The following is a 16,583-nucleotide window of genomic DNA, read 5'->3' as shown; positions in this document are numbered from 1 at the left end:
AATCATGTTGATTTTAGTTATATTAATAAATGCTTTCTTTGCAAAGAGCCTTATAATGATACTTTTTAAAAAAGGTGCTATATGTTGATAATAAATACTTCTGTAACTGTAATAACTGGAATGTGTTATATATATTTGTTGAACAAACAAAAGCCATGCTGGCTGACACTGTTGGGGTAAATAGTAATATAAATAAATAATCAGCTAAGTTGAACCTAGATAATGCCTGTGTATATATATATATATATATATAATATACTATATATATACAGAATATACAGTATATATCAATATCTATCTATCTATATTGTCACACATGTGCGATTGTGAGGCAGCTAAAAGGCCCAAATAATGGTAATTTCATGCTAGACCAGGGGGTGACAAGGTGCACTGACATTCGCTCTCAATCCCTTTCAGAGCATCCATGGGAAATCCTGCATGGTTCTGGCACCTCTAATGACATCCTTTCTGGTTCTGTGCCTTCTGATGACATCACTTTCAGTTCCAGCCCCTCTAATGATGTCACTTTTTGTCTCAGCAAATAAAGTCGCCATCTTTCACAACCTACCTCAGTTCTGTTTTGGACTCAAACCTGTAAACAACTCCTAAGAATTACCATTTGCAGCCAGGGAATAATATACGGGTGGCTGCCCCAAACTTTTATTGATGTTTTTGGCATATTCTTTGTGACAAGATATATATATATATATATATATATATATATATATATATATATATATATATATATATATATATATATATATATATATATATATATATATATAATCACACATGCATATCCAAGAACCACCTTGCTGGCCTTTTTCAGGTATGCAGTACCACCCTGAAGTGAGAGAGGGCCTTGATGCTAATTGTCTTGTCTCTCTCCTCCACAGTTCCAGTTCACAGAGCCCCATGAAACCAACTAACTATGCCCCATCGCCTCCGCAATCCCTACCCCTTTCTGGTCCAGAGCATATAAAATTACTGTCTGCTCACTTGTGACAAAAGTCTCTGTGCACAAGGGAACTCTGAGTTAGATGCTTCACTTTTGCTATAAGCACTATTTGTGTTTTGGCACCCCTGTGCACCCATTTATTTCTTTGACATTTAAACTTCCAGTAATCTTGCAATTAAATGGGGTGGCCCAGCTGGCAACCGAGCTATTTTTGAGTTTTTACTAATTACTCTGTTCCACTATATATATATATATATATATATATATATATATATATATATATATATATATATATATATATATATATATATACGAGGGGGGACCCAAAAATAACCGGAAATATTTTTAAAACGTGTTTAATTTAATTTTCTCTACAAACTACAATTAGTCTCCTTCAAAGTACTCTCCATTGGCGGAAATACACTTATCTAACCGTTTGTTCCATTGTTCAAAACATTTTTTAAATTCGTCTGAAGTAATGCCCATTAATGCTCTGGTCGTTTCTTGTTTTACCTCTTCGACGTCAGCAAAACGCCTTCCTTTCAAGTCTTTTTTCATCCGAGGGAACAAAAAGAAATCACACGGAGCTAAATCTGGTGAGTAGGGTGGGTGGTTCAGGGTTGTCATACCGTTTCTTGCCAAAAATTGGCGAATGCTGAGAGCAGTGTGAGATGGAGCGTTGTCATGATGAAAGAACCAATCGCTCGACTCCCACAAATCAGGGCGTTTCCTTCTCACACTGTTGCGCAACCTACTTTTACAAAAAAATTCACTGACTTGTGAGGGGTGTAACTAGATCGCCCTAGCGGCCCAACCACATACTACAAGTACCAACCTAACAACAACAAAATTCCGGTTATTTTTGGGTCCCCCCTCGTATATATATATATATATATACAGTATATATATATATATATATATATATATATATATATATATATATATACAGTATATATATATATATATATATTTAGTAGCAGTCCCCCGTGGCTCCACCTGCGTAGTGGTGAAACAGGACAAACAGGTATCGCTAGCTAAGCAGAGGCAAGCTACACTCCAAAACATGGCCAGAGGTAGACTGATTCACACGGAGGCTGGCACGTGAGTGAGGAAGGGCCTGCACGGCTCCCCACTCCTGATGTCATGCTTCCCCCTCCCTTCAGCCCGCAGCCTCTGTCTCGGATTAGCGTGAATATATCGCTCCTGCAAGTGAAGTATGATACTTAGTGCAATGAGAGAAGTCGCAAAATCAACCAAAATATTCAAGCAAATTATTGAAAAAGCCCTATCTAAATCCGTTAAGTAGTTCTATCCTTTGCTAACTAAGTGGAGGTAAAGGTACACTCCGAGGCTGGCACGTGAGTGAGGAGGGGCCTGCCCGGCTCCCCACTCCTGATGTCATGCTTCCCCCTCCCTTCAGCCCGCAGCCTCTGTCTCAGATGAGCGTGAATAAATTGCTCCTACAGGCGAACTATGATAATTAGTGTGATGACAGAAGTTGCAAAATCAACTGGAATGTTCAAGAAAATTATATAAAAATATATAATTTTTATATAAATATAATACATGCTCAAACTTTAATTTTTTTACATTTTTTTTCAATGTAATAAAAATAAATAACTTGTGTAATTATTCAGTACTTTGTTGAAGCATCTTTGGTAGTGATTACAGCCTTTAGTCTTCTTGGGTTTGACAATCTCCGCACACCCAGATTTGGGGATTTTCTGCCATTCTTCTCTGCAGATCCTTTCAGGCTTTGTCAGATTAGATGGTGACCATCAGTGATCAACTATTTTCAGAGATATTTGATTGGACTTAAGTCTGGACTCTTACTGGGTCACTCAAGGACATTCCCAGAGTTGCCCCTATGTCACTCCTGGATTGTTATAAACATTTTAATAACAAGTTAAATAGCTGAGTGACACTTTTTATTTTGCACAACATCTGGCGTGGCTGAGCCCCACTGATCCTTAATACAGAAATCCCATTACCTATACAGTATCTTTAATGTTTCTGACTAAACACTTTATAAAACAAAAATGGCTTGATTCCTTGCCACTAGCATATCCAAGAGTACAATTTATGTTCAATCTATGCCACCTGAAAAACATTTACATTTTTTTCCATGGAAAGAAATTGTCTGAAGAAGAGTTTGGACTGCTAAATGCTAGATAAACTGCTCTTGTAGGCAAACATCCTTATAGTGAAAAGTGAAAAGAGGCATATTGCACTAGAAAGACTCTATAAATGGCTTGTGTACTTCCGGCCTTGTTGTTGTTAATTATTCCTATAAATTTGTATTTGGGCCTAAGATAAAATTTTCCCATTAATATTTGTTAATAGGCTTAAATTGAATAATTCCCTACTGTTGTCTGCTTGTGTTTTAGGTGAATTTGTTTTGCTAATGGAACCAAGAGGGGTGGGGCCTCTTAATCCTGCAGGTGAGCTGCTGCTGTCTGTACAGCCCCCTGGGTGACTATTTAAGGCCTTCTTAATCTCCAAGCTTATCGTTTTGGGCGTGTCTTTTGAGACACCACCAATAATTAGATTTCCTTTGACTTTAGGGTGGAGTGGAGTGGAGTGGAGTGGAGTGGAAGGGAGTTATCATGGGGCTGCTGACATCACCTTGCTGCATAACCAAAGCCCCTTACACTTCCTCCATTACATAAGCCACATGCTACCAACCTTTACTGTCATTCAAGACCAGGAATCTGAGTGAGACAGAAACAAACATGAGAACCTCTTAGCTTAAGAAGAACCTGAAGATGTCCGTTTTGATCTGTTTTCACCCAGACATTAAATGGGGTCACCTCTAGTTTCCCAAAATGTTTTTATTGTTTGTCATATGTATGGCTGTTATATCACAGACTGTGATTGTTTCCTGGCTTGCATTTATTTCCTTTATTGGTTTTGTTAACTTTTGAATCATTATTTTTATGTATCTGTGTTATTAGTTTGATTTTTTTTTTATTATTCATTAATTATGTACTGTCCCTTTAAAGTAGTTTATTATTTACTTTCTATTGGTAATGAAGTGTTCTGCTGTATTCCTTGAGCTTTATGTGTGGAGCCTTCAAGAGGCAGTGTGACTGTTATGTTACTTCTGAAGGACCACCTCAGCCTTTATCTGTTCTGCCCAAAATCTGTAGGAGGACCAAGAAGTGAAATGTAGTCAAAACCAAAAAGAAGTTGAAGCCAAGAAGATGAAACCTGTTGCACCAAAGCCTAAATGCTACTCAGAAATCAATGTTAGAGGGAAAACTGAAAGTTCAGATACCAGATATTCAGCAGAGAAGCTCACACTATGTTTGTTTTGAGTTTTAATCCTAATCATGTATTTGAATGAATTATTTCACCGGTATTTAATGTGTCACGCTTATGACATAAGATGAGCCACTTGAAAACCATGTTCCTTGGCGCTGAATCAGTGTACTGGTAGCAGGAATAATGACATGGTGGTGCCCATATGCCAAAACAAAGTAAAGTTGCAGTACTGTGAAACGAATAATCATTAGGATTAGGAGACATTAAACTACAAAAGTAACTTCACAGGAATGTTCTAAATAGTGCTGGGTAACGATTAAAATTTTTAGTCACGATTAATCACATGATTGTCTACGATTAATCGCAACAATCACATTGTTATGCGCAAAATTCAATAATGAACTCAAAAGTAGTGTATTGCGTGTATTTGGTTTACAAACACTTTAAACAAATAAGGTGCTTTTTAACAGCAGTATTCCTTTTACATAGTAGCAGTTAAAATACTTCTTGTAAATTGCATCTTAAACATCAATGTAATGTAATCAAATATTAAAACAAAGCTTTTTGCCACTGCCAGAGCATTAACATTTTATCTAGTTTGTTATAGAAAAGCAAGTTACCCTCAGAGTCCAGAGCCACTATCACAGCATTATAACAGGCACCTTCCAAGCAACAGCAAGTTAACATTTCTAAGTCTGTTTTCTTTTTTATCTGAACAGATACCAGCAGAAACATTTTCTAGACTTTCTTGTATACTCAGATATGGGAATGGATATTTGAGGAGTAAACCAGAAGACAATGATTATATTTTTATATTATGTACATTAAAGAGCCATCAACAACAAATCAAATTAAATTAATAATATATTGAACAATTTTTATAAAAGTAGATTTGAATAAATTGGGTTCTGCAGCTGCATGAATAAAAAAGTACCACTTCCGGTTAGCTTAAATAGCTCATAAATTGATAGAAATCTAAGTTTTGTACCTAATAATTGTATGCAGAATTTGGTTGACCTAACTGAAAGCGTACTCAAGTTATCGTGTTTACATGCGCACACACACACAGACAGACACACAGAAGTAATTCCAAAAATGGTATTTTCAGACTCAGAGAGGTCTAAAATGTCGAAATTCATCAAAATCTCGAGGTACAATTTTTAGACAATTACAATACTTTCCCTACGAGAAAGTAAATTAGACACAGGGAGGTCTAAGAAGTGGAGATTCATCTTGCCACAACATCCATCCTTAAAGTGCAATTTTATTTTAAACAGGCCAGTATTCTAGGATATCTTTTAAAAAAAACTTGTATTAGTTGTTAAGCCCGAAAGTTTAATAAAATCAGTGATCCTGCAGTCTAAATTAAGATCACTCAGTTCCATTAAATTAGTTATCTGAGGACCCCGGAATATTCTGGTCCTTTTATGTCCCTCTCCACCCTAAAGACGAAGGACAAGTCCCCACACATCCATCATTTCTCATTAAACAGTTAAGGGGCATCATCTGCAGTGTGATTACTACATACTGTACTTCAGTTAGTCAGTTATAGCCTCCATCACAACATACACTAGCAAATTCATCACAATGTGAATGTGGACAAATTGAAAATAATGTAGCTGAACACCAATAACAAAATGGCGCAATAACTTTTCAAAAAAATGCCACAAGAATTTGGAAAAAACAGTACAAAATAGTCATGAACTGCTCGAGTCCCAAAAGTACAGCTGCCAAAATCACTTCCTAAATTGTCCACTAGAGGGGAAAACACCGTCAAAATACCCCATCTAGAAACACAAAGGGCCAAGAAAAAGCTTGATAAAATTAAAAGGTTTATTTTGACAAAACTTGTGCAGGTATAAAGCTCCGAAGAGCACAAAGAACTACCTGAAAGGCAGGGGTAAATACAGAAAACAGTCCCGATACAGTATCCAAAAACCATAGTCAAGGCAGAGCAGAGGATCAAAAAAGCAGCAACACAGTCCCAATACAGAATCCAAAAATCATAGTTGGATAACAAAGCACAGGTTCAAAATTCAGAAATTCAATAGGCAATAGCAAAAACGCCAATACTGTACACACAAGAACTCTCCCCTCACTAGCACATTCAATGAACCGTGAGGAATTATGGGGAGGCCCTCCCTTAAATAGTGTGGATGGCCATTCCTAGCAGTGATGGGCAGGTGACCCCGCCCTCATTACCTGCATCTTGATTTATAAATACCACAGATGTCAGGCCCTGCAGGGACTTTGACACACTCTGTCTTAGCACTGGGAAGTGTTGATGATGGTGATGACAGAAGGAAAATCCTGAGGTAAAATTTGATTTGTTATTTCTTATTTAACAGATATGATCATGAAGATTTTAAATCTTTGATAAGCAACCAGGATGGCACAATGGCTGGCAAAGAGTGCCCAAGTTCTGGTTCGTGGTCTGTAATATGTAACCTAACATTCTGTTAGCTTCTATGCACTGTCTGGATGTACAGGAGATGGTGATTAGTCCATCACAACTCCTGGGCCCTTCTTATAAGGTCTGATTTCAAGTTCCGTACCTCCCATTTTTACGTATTAGCTTATTATCTGAAGGAAAGGGTCTGACTGGGGAGGAGGTGCATTGTGGAACTGTATGGAGAAGGCTGAGCAAGCACATCGACCCCACGTAGAAGTGGGAAAAGATGAAGAAGAAGATTTTTACTTATTAGCGATTTCATCTGCTGTAGTCTGGTATCATCTGTAAACTTACCCAGTTTGTTTTTCATTGTCTTAATATTGAAAAGACCAGTGACCCCATCACAGATGGAACCTTGAGGGACACCATTTTTAACATCATCATAGTCCTTTTTTTGCAGTGTTTAATCCAATTTTTCATCCATCTGTACACCAGACCATTAATTACCACTTCCTTTACTTTGATGCACACCTTTTCATGTGGCACCCTATCAAATGCCTTCTAAAAATTCAGAAACATAATGTCATATGCACCACTCTGGTCATATTCTTTTGTTGCTTCCTTACAGAATTCCAGCACATTAGTAAAACACGACCTCCATGTTGACTCTTCCCTAACATGTCAGCTCTTGTCATGTGCTGCTCAATCTTGTCGTCAGTAATTGCTTCCATTAATTTACTCGTGATGCATGTTAAGCTTACTGGCCTGTAGTGACTTGGGTCAGACAAGTTACCTTTTGTATATAATGAGATAATATTTGCTAGCGTCCATTCTTTAGTAATCTCTCTACTGTGCAAATGTTCAGCGGTCCCAGCAGTTTGTTAGATTTCTACCTTTTTAATCTAAGTAGAGCTTCTCCCTCCAAACCTCCCTTCACAGTCCCTCTATCTGCAGGGAGATTATTGACTTCTTCACATATCATTTATAGGATATACATTATGTCCATTATTAAATTGTTTTTTCATGTTTAATAAAAAGTGATGACAAAAAATAGGCAGAAACTAATTTATTTTCATATGTCTTCAATGTCTCTTTCATAGTCCCTCTGACTACAGGGAGGTTATCGACTTCTTCACATAGGATATACCGTTCATTTCTTCCCAGTTATTATATTTAATAAAAACTGATGACAAAAGATAAGCAGAAAATAATTTGTTTTCAAATTTATTTACAACAAAATATTCTGTATGATCAAAGAATGTCAACGAGCATCAGTGATCCTCAACATTATCAAGTTTATCAATGATTTCATGTCATCTCATGTCATTTTCTAACCCGCTTAATCCAGACCAGGGTCATGGGGTTTAGAAAGCAAATTGTCTCATAGTGATTATCTTTAGGAAAAATATCACCCAGTCTTTTCAATATTTCAGCTCTGACAGCACTGGTTCACGTTTAATTATTTGAGGGAACTGGAAGAACAGCCTTGAATTTTGCAGTTCAATACCTTGGCCATCCATCCATTTTGTAAATCCTTTAGGCTCAATGGTGGGGTTACAGGGAGCTAAAGTCTGTCTCAGCAGCAATAGATATTAGGCTGGATCCAACAAACACAAACAGCAGGATACTTTATTTGGGCTGCACATCTTTTAAGATACGTAAAATAACATACTAGTTTAAAAAACGGCCTTCAGGAATCAATCAGGCATCACAGGGTGCAAGGAAGAATCCAACCTTGGACAGCGAAACAGTTCATTGCAAGACCACGTCCTTTGGATGTAAAACTGTACAAATTCAGGGAACAACCAGCATGGACATGGGTAGAATTTTCAAATTCCACACTGGAAATGAGAGTTCCGGGAATCAATCCTAAGGACCTGTAAGACAGCAATACTGTTCACTGAGACACGTAGACAGTTCATTTGAATGAACGTCTGCTTTTTGTTATTTTAAGTTTTCTACTTAGGTAGAATGCCCAGTCGGGTCAGGGCGGACTTTTGGCCTTTGAACCCCTGCAGATTTTTTTTCTTCAGCCTAACTGGAGTTTTTTTTCTTTTTGTTTTTGCTGACCTCCTGGCCCTCTGACCTTACCTTGCTTTGTTGTTATTCATTTCTTTAATATTATTGCTTAATCTTTATTGTTTTCCTCTTCTTGTAACTTTTTTTGGTCATTTTGTAGAGAAAAGCCAAGAAAAATGACACATTTTATTGGCTAACTAAAAAGAATACAATATGCAAGCTTTTGAGGCAACTCAGGCCCCTTCTTCAGGCAAGATATAATACAGGGACTGGAGTTCCCTATGTTTATATACACACTCTAGGACAAGAAACAACCTTGGTAAATCTTTAAATGAGAAATTTTAAATGTAAAAAATTAATAGATTCATTCAGGCTAGAGTTAATTTAACAAGAGAGAAAAGAACAATGTATGGTCAAGATCTTTGGATAAGATAACTGTCCAACAAAGTCTTTTGGAGTTTGTAATGAGTTTTGTAAAGCACTTTGAACTACATTGTTGTGTGAAAATGTGCTATATAAGTAATTGTTTTTGTTGTTGATTTTAAAAGGTCAATCAAATCATGAAAGCCTCAAGAATAGTTTGTGCATTTACTTAAATTGTGAGTTATTATAACATTTTTAAAAATAATAACAATTTCCTTTAGTGACTTCAGTGGGATATTTTGGCTTTATTGTCAGCCTACTCTCTAAAATCTTGCCATACTCGGATACATTCCACCATTTTTTGTACATTTTATTGTATGGTACTTTTCAGGACTAATGTCTTTACTCAATAGTCAGGTTCACTGTATTCCCTGATAAAGCTTATTGCATTGTGTCATCCCTGGGTTTTTCTTCCATTACGTTTTCCTTATTTCTGACTCAGTGGTGACCTACCTGCAGGCCTAAGAGGATCCCTTGTCTATAACACATTATGGGAATGCCACATGCGACCACCTAAAACACAAGGTTAGACATTGGACTCTTAAGGCTACAACCAATTATTGGCCAACTGTGATGGTCTTTAGTGGAGATAACACCGCGGTACATCCACATTCTCTTCAGGGACATCTGTGCCCAGATGTATCCCAGCTCGTCATGTTTATGAGAATGTTAGCATGCATTAAATAAATTATTATAATTTTTTTATTTTCATTTGATACCTTTAGTCATGGGGATCAAGATTAACTATAATTATTAAGATATATGCAGTATTTTAAAAAATGGATCTCACAAAGGGTGTGTCACAAAGTAAGTGGAAGCTGTATGATTTACCCAGTACACCACCTCATCTTTATAATGTCATTCCATTTGCTGCTAGTTTATTACATTCAAATTTGGCTTGGGCTGTGACTGCCTGCTCTTAAAACTTGGGCCTTCATAAGAACATAGGACATTTGACCAAGAAGAGAAGAGCACTCAGTCCATCAAGCCAGGCCTGTAATGGCCAGCAGTCCTGGGCTGTGATCCTTGTCTCAATCTGCTGGGCAGTTCTGTTGTGAGATGTTGGCCATCTACAGGACAGGCTTTTAAGTCTTGCCTCCTACGCCATTTCTCATTTCATTTAGTTTATCATTGAGTATGTAACAGCCACAAAATAAAGATATAGTAGGCATCTCATTTAGTCATTCATCTTATATGAGCCTTGCCCTTATACAGTAGGATTAATGGTCTTCACTGAATTAGGGAGTCTCTTCAAGTAGAACCTCTTCAGCTTTGCTTTGACCTTTGGATTGGTAGCAATGACAACAACTGGACACACCGAAGTGTAAAGGGTGGCAAAGAAGACCCGGATGTCATTAATGAGTGTTGCCAACCTAAACACAGATAGTGAGTACAGCCAGATGATATTGTCAACTCCAAAGAAAATGACATAGAGGATGACCAAGATGACCACCGCTTGGGATGCTTTGGTTTCTGGTCTTGCATCTGACTGACCTCGACGGGAGCTCCTGATGCTTTTGACTTTTTTGCCATGTTGGTAGAGAAGTATCAGAATATAAACACTCATCATGGTCATCACTAAGATGAACACAAAATCTCTAAAGAAATTTATGAGGCCTGCTGAGACATAGGAGGCTGCATCAGGATATGGAACAAAGCAAAATTCCAAATTCAATGTATAAGGTGGCACAGTGTTATTTATCAGTTTAGAGACAGCAAAAAGAATTGTGGGCACACTTGTAGCACTGCAAAAGGCATAAAGAAATATGATTAAGGGCAGCAGACACCTTGACAATCCAGTTTTCAGCCCTGCTAGCTTGGTGATGGCAGGGGTAATGATGACAGCTTGGTATACACTCAGTAGACAGGTGAGGCTTATGGAAAGGCCACGGTAAAGGCGAAAGCAGAAGACGATAACTTTGCAACCTAAATCATCAAATAAACTAGTGCACCCAAATGCAGTCAGCGTCTGAGGAACACTACGAGACAACGCCACCATCAGGTTGGCTAAGGCTAGGTGGAAGAGGATGACATCGGTGGCCATGAGTTTGCCATCGGTTAGCAGCATATCTAGGAAAGCACAGCAGATGGCGAGGTTGGATGGAGTGCTGATCAGCGTCAAGATGAGGAATGCTGAAGCTTTGATGATCGATCTGGTGTCCATAGTGCTTCTATCAAAGTAAAAGAATATGAGAAAAACAAGTTTAACTAGGAATTACGTATTTTTTTTTTTGGTAAATTGCCTGAACACAGTTATCTCTGATCTAGTCACAGTGGACTGTCACTTAATAGAGCTAATATGGTGGTGAATGAGGTCAGAAAATCTGGAACCTGGGTAAAAAAATATTTAACAACTCTCATTAGAATGTTCACTTCCATCATGAGCAACCCACATCCCAGAAATTGGATTAAGGGAGTTTCACTGAAAAGTTGCATCAAAAGTTGTATCTGCAAAATAAAATGGAAGTTACATACACACAGTTGATATAGGCCACTCAGCTGACCCTTTGTGTCTCTGACCTTCATTTCTGTTTTTCAGCACAGCAATAACGCATACTGTATCTCTTCTTCTCATGGATTTTTCTAATACCTTCCATGAAATAATTAAGATAGATAGCAGCAAGTCATGAAAACTAAAATGCATTGTGTTATAAGTGAATGGACCAGCCTATGTATGATATGCTGTACATTATTCAAAGTTTTGAAGTTTTACTAACCTTTTTGGGGCTTCATGTATAGGGCTGGACATCAGTACTGATGTCCCAATTCGATTCACAATGTCCTGATTCAATTCAATATTAATTTTATCTTGACTGAATTAGCATACAGTGATATATTTAAAGTAGTGACTTTTTTTTAGAAATTATATAAATTTGCATAGAGAACATCAATATAATGTGACATATTCCAGTAACACTTTATTTAAAGGGTATCTAAATAGTGATTTCAAAACGTATGCATGAGGATGGAATGACATTTAAAAAGATATAGTTCATTAGTAATGAACAGTTAACATCAGTCTTTGGAAGATGTGGAACAAAAGTCATTGCTCTTTTAAAAACATCACTGCACTCATTCAAAATTCACCATAATTTAACTAACATATGTATCGCCACATCATAGTAAACACATATTATTGGGGGCTCCTTGTTTTAATACAATGCAATGGCATCTACTTTATAAAACAACTATATCATCTTGCAAATAACATTGTAAGAGCCAATCTTAGAAAGTTAATGCTTTAAGTTAAACTCATTCTAATGTTTGTTTAATCTGAATAGAATATAATTTTCTTTCATAGCTATAGATTATGATATAGCCTTATCCTTATCCATTATCCATTATCCAACCCACTATATCCTAACTACAGGGTCACAGGAGTCTGCTGGAGCCAATCCCAGCCAACACAGGGCGCAAGGCAGGAAGCAAACCCTGGGCAGGGTGCCAGCCCACCGCAGGATATAGCCTTTCGCCCTCTGTAAGTTAATATGAGATAGAACCTTCTTATCTATATCTGTAATACAGTGTGCTAATTAAGTCAGCTTGGAACAGGCTCATTGCTAGCATGATTTGATAGACCCACTTGCAGTTTGTAAATGGGATAGGCGTACAGTTTTCTGACCGTTTAGAAATGGTTCCACTTTGTGAGCAAACTTAACGAATGGAACAAGATATATAAGCTTTGAATTGAACTTTTCTTAAACAAGAACTTTTCTTTTCTATATCAAATTTTTCTCTATTTTTGTGTGAACTATTTTACCTTGAATTTTTACTAAAGCTTTTAAAAACGAAGATATTTTGTCTGTGGAATCATTTCAACGTGTCAAGCTATTACCAGAATCCCATGAAGCAAACTATAGCTGCAGAACTTTGGTAATTTTGGGTAAACACAGCTACAAATATTATTATACAATAATTAAATATTGCTTCTTTAATAATAAATGTTATTCAATATCCTATTCGTGTGTTAAGAATCTCCATGTAGACACCCTTCAACTAAACTTTTAGCCAAATCTAGTCCCCTATTGGACATTTAAAATAATAATGAATTAGTTGAAATTAAAGATACAGCGGGAAGACTCATGTCTTTCTATAATTCTCTAGGCTTAAATATATCTTCAGTTGCTCACTTGTAACAGTCTCGTTACTCAGTCTCGAAAATATGTCCTGGCAGTCCACAGAAAAAGGAAGAACTTTCAAATGAGGATTTAGAGCTGATGCTTGTTGACAGCAACATCGAATGAATGGAACATAAAAGAAAAATAACGCTGCTATTATAGAGCTACTTCAAGTTGTCTGATTTGAGCACACGCTCACTTTTGTATCGCAGGCTACTCTGAAAACTGGTATAAGCTTCTGTTATTTTTTGGGCATGAGGTGAATTAAATGGACAGCTTGGAGCTACCCACCATTTCCAGTGCAGATTGCTTTGACTCCACTCATTTGGATGTTGACTGAGACAATGTTTATGGGTGACGTCAGGATGCGTGATTTCTCAAATTTGTTGTGTTGTAGCAATAATTAACTTCTGAGCTTCACAGCTTACATATGGCGTTGCTTTTATCAAGTTGTTCTTTACAAATTCACTGTCTGAATCCGTGGTAAGTCCACACATCTGATTTAACTGTCTGTTTTTTTCTGTATTAGGCTTTAAAAGGCACATTAGCGCCATCTACTGGGTTGGACATCAAAAACAAAGATAAGCAAAAATCTACATATATTAATTGAGCAGGTTAGACATTCACGAGATTGATCTGGAGACTTTAAGAATCGATATTGAATCATTTGCACAAAATATAATGAGTAATGGAAAAAATTGATTATTTTTACCTAGGCCTATTCATGTATTTACTAAACCCATTAAATCCAGTAAAGCCTTTCCTTCAGAATGAGAAGAAAGGCAGGAAGCAATGGAGGATGTGGCATTATTTCAGGTGAAGGTACACAGAAGTACACAACAACACTTGACATATCAGAGCTGACGATAAACCAAGACAAAAACATTTGGAATGAAAATCAAAGTATCTGGAGAAATCTCACATAGAGAATGAGAGCACATTTGAACTCTACATTTTAACCCAGAGTTGTCAGACCACCAAGATAAATATAACAGTTTTAAAGGTGAAATGTTTTGTATAATTTTTGCTATCAAATATTGCATTTGCACACCTTAAACACAACATCTCAGTCTTGTCTGTTGTTGCTTATCTTTGTGGTGATGCCTGTACTTGCTTTTACCGGATCAGCTTATCCCCCTTGCAGCTCTGAATGTGTGCCCTTAGTCTTGCGCTGCCCATAATTTTCTTGGGATTCACAATTTTTCGCTATACCTGCTCATCATCTCGGAAATGCAAAGCTCAGATAATAAGAATGATGCTTCAGATAAGAAAACCAAATGAAACATAAGAAATAGCTGAAGAGTGCCACTCTCAGGATGCCCACAGTGGCTCAGGTTGCCCCCTCAAAACTGCTCACTAAAGTCAGCACTGCCAGTCACAGCGTGCCAGCCAAATGACCAAAGACATGGCTGTAGCACAAACACCTCTAGTCATCAGTGAAACGTGTCTTCATCAAATCACATATCCAAGAGATGTACATTTTATGTTACAATAAAACAGTGTAATAATATGGCATGCACAACCAGGGCAAAATACTCAGTGGCATTAAATCTTGTCAGCTGCCAGCCCAGTTTATTACGGGGTGGGTCTGATTTCAGTCTGACAGCTCACACATTTCAAAACCCAGAAAAGTAAGCCCTTTTAAATTCCTCATACTGATAGGAATCTTTCCGAATAAAAGAAAATTACATACTTCACTTAGCACTTAAGGATTAAACACACAACAAACAAAATATAGCTCTAATTAGTGTAAATCAACCATTACAACCAAATCATCACTCCCACAAGCATGAATTAAAAATAATAATTAAAAAAAGAACATCAGCTTTTTAGACACCCCAGGCCACTTGCATTTAATTAACCCCTCTTAATGAATTTCTTATGTGAATTTCCCCTTGGGATTAATAAAGTATCTATCTATCTATCTATCTATCTATCTATCTATCTATCTATCTATCTATCTATCTATCTATCTATCTATCTATCTATCTATCTATCTATCTATCTATCTATCTATCTAGTCTATCTATCTATCTATCTATCTATCTATCTATCTATCTATCTATCTATCTATCTATCTATCTATCTATCTATCTATCTATCTATCTATCTATCTATCTATCTATCTATCTATCTATTATAAAAAACACACACACACACTCACAAAATTATAAATTAAACTTCTCATTTTCAGTGACCACCGAGACCCCTATGTGGAGTCAGACCACAACATCTATCCTTAACTCTCCCCTTCACTTTAAAAATGCTGGTGTCCACGTGGTGTCTTTAACCATTAGTTATATTAGTCATTTGGCCCCAAAGTTTAATAAAACCGATGATTCCACAGTCTAAATTCAATTTAGACTAAATTCAATTCGTTCAGTTCCAGATATTAAATTGGTCATCTGAGGGTCGCATACTGTTCAGGTGATTTTATACTCCTATTAGCCCTAAAGCCAAAGGACAAGTCCCCACACCCCCTTCACACCTGCAGCTTCCCCCTTAAACATGTGGGGTGTCATCTGGTGTATGATAACTGTAATTGTCTCCATCACGACATGCACTGCATATTCAAAACAATAAGAATCTGGATGAGTTGAAAAGGATCTAGCAATAGAAAGATGGAAAAATGTCTTCTTAAAACATGCTACGACAAACAGTGCAAAATGGTGAGATTAAAACCACAGGAGTTTGGAGAGACCCCTGTCTATTTACCCAATAGCTGTTACTGTGATGGAGTTCTGGTAGACCCTTACCTGATATCAAGCGCACTGCAGCAGTGAAACGAAACTTTCAGTCACTTCAGTCTGCTGCTCCTCATTATCTGCATCCTGATTTATTAGCACCAAAAATGTCAGGCCCTGCAGGGACTTTGGCACACTCTGCCACATCTGTGTTGGCACTGGGGAGCACCAGTGATGAAGATGGTGACAGTTTTCATCTCATGTATATCCAAAGAAGAAAAGTTAAGGAGAAGGGACATCCTTATGTAAAATATTATTTGTTACTGTTTTTTTTTATTAAGGAATAGAGTTGGTGAAGGTGGATGAGTTTAAATACTTGGGATCAACAGTATAGAGTAATTGGGATTGTGGAAGAGAGGTGAACAAGAGAGTGCAGGCAGGGTGGAATGGGTGGAGAAGAGTGTCAGGAGTAATTTGTGACAGACAGGTGTCAGCAAGAGTAAAAGGGAAGGTCTACAGGACAGTAGTGAGACCGGCTATGTTATATGGGTTGGAGACGGTGGCACTGACCACAAAGCGGGAGACAGAGCTGGAGGTGGCAGAGCTAAAGGTGCAGATGTGCATTGGGTGTAATGAGGACGGACAGGATTAGAAATGAGGACATCAGAGGGTCAGCTCAAGTTGGACAGTTGGGAGACAAAGTCAGAGAGGCGAGATTGCATATA

The 16,583-nt window shown here is 37.4% G+C and overlaps 1 protein-coding gene across 1 annotated transcript; it reads right to left on the bottom strand.

Annotated features, from left to right (window-relative positions):
* Positions 1–9,904: 9,904 nt before the first annotated feature.
* On the bottom strand, positions 9,905–11,223 carry LOC114649241 (olfactory receptor class A-like protein 1). Its single transcript, XM_028798745.2, has one exon. The coding sequence runs from the start codon at positions 11,218–11,220 to the stop codon at positions 10,264–10,266; it is 957 nt and encodes a 318-aa protein (XP_028654578.1). The 5' UTR covers positions 11,221–11,223; the 3' UTR covers positions 9,905–10,263.
* Positions 11,224–16,583: the final 5,360 nt, after the last annotated feature.

Source organism: Erpetoichthys calabaricus, chromosome 3, assembly GCF_900747795.2.
Source record: "Erpetoichthys calabaricus chromosome 3, fErpCal1.3, whole genome shotgun sequence".
NCBI classification, from domain to species: domain Eukaryota; kingdom Metazoa; phylum Chordata; class Cladistia; order Polypteriformes; family Polypteridae; genus Erpetoichthys; species Erpetoichthys calabaricus.
This window is presented reverse-complemented; position numbering and strand designations above follow the sequence as displayed.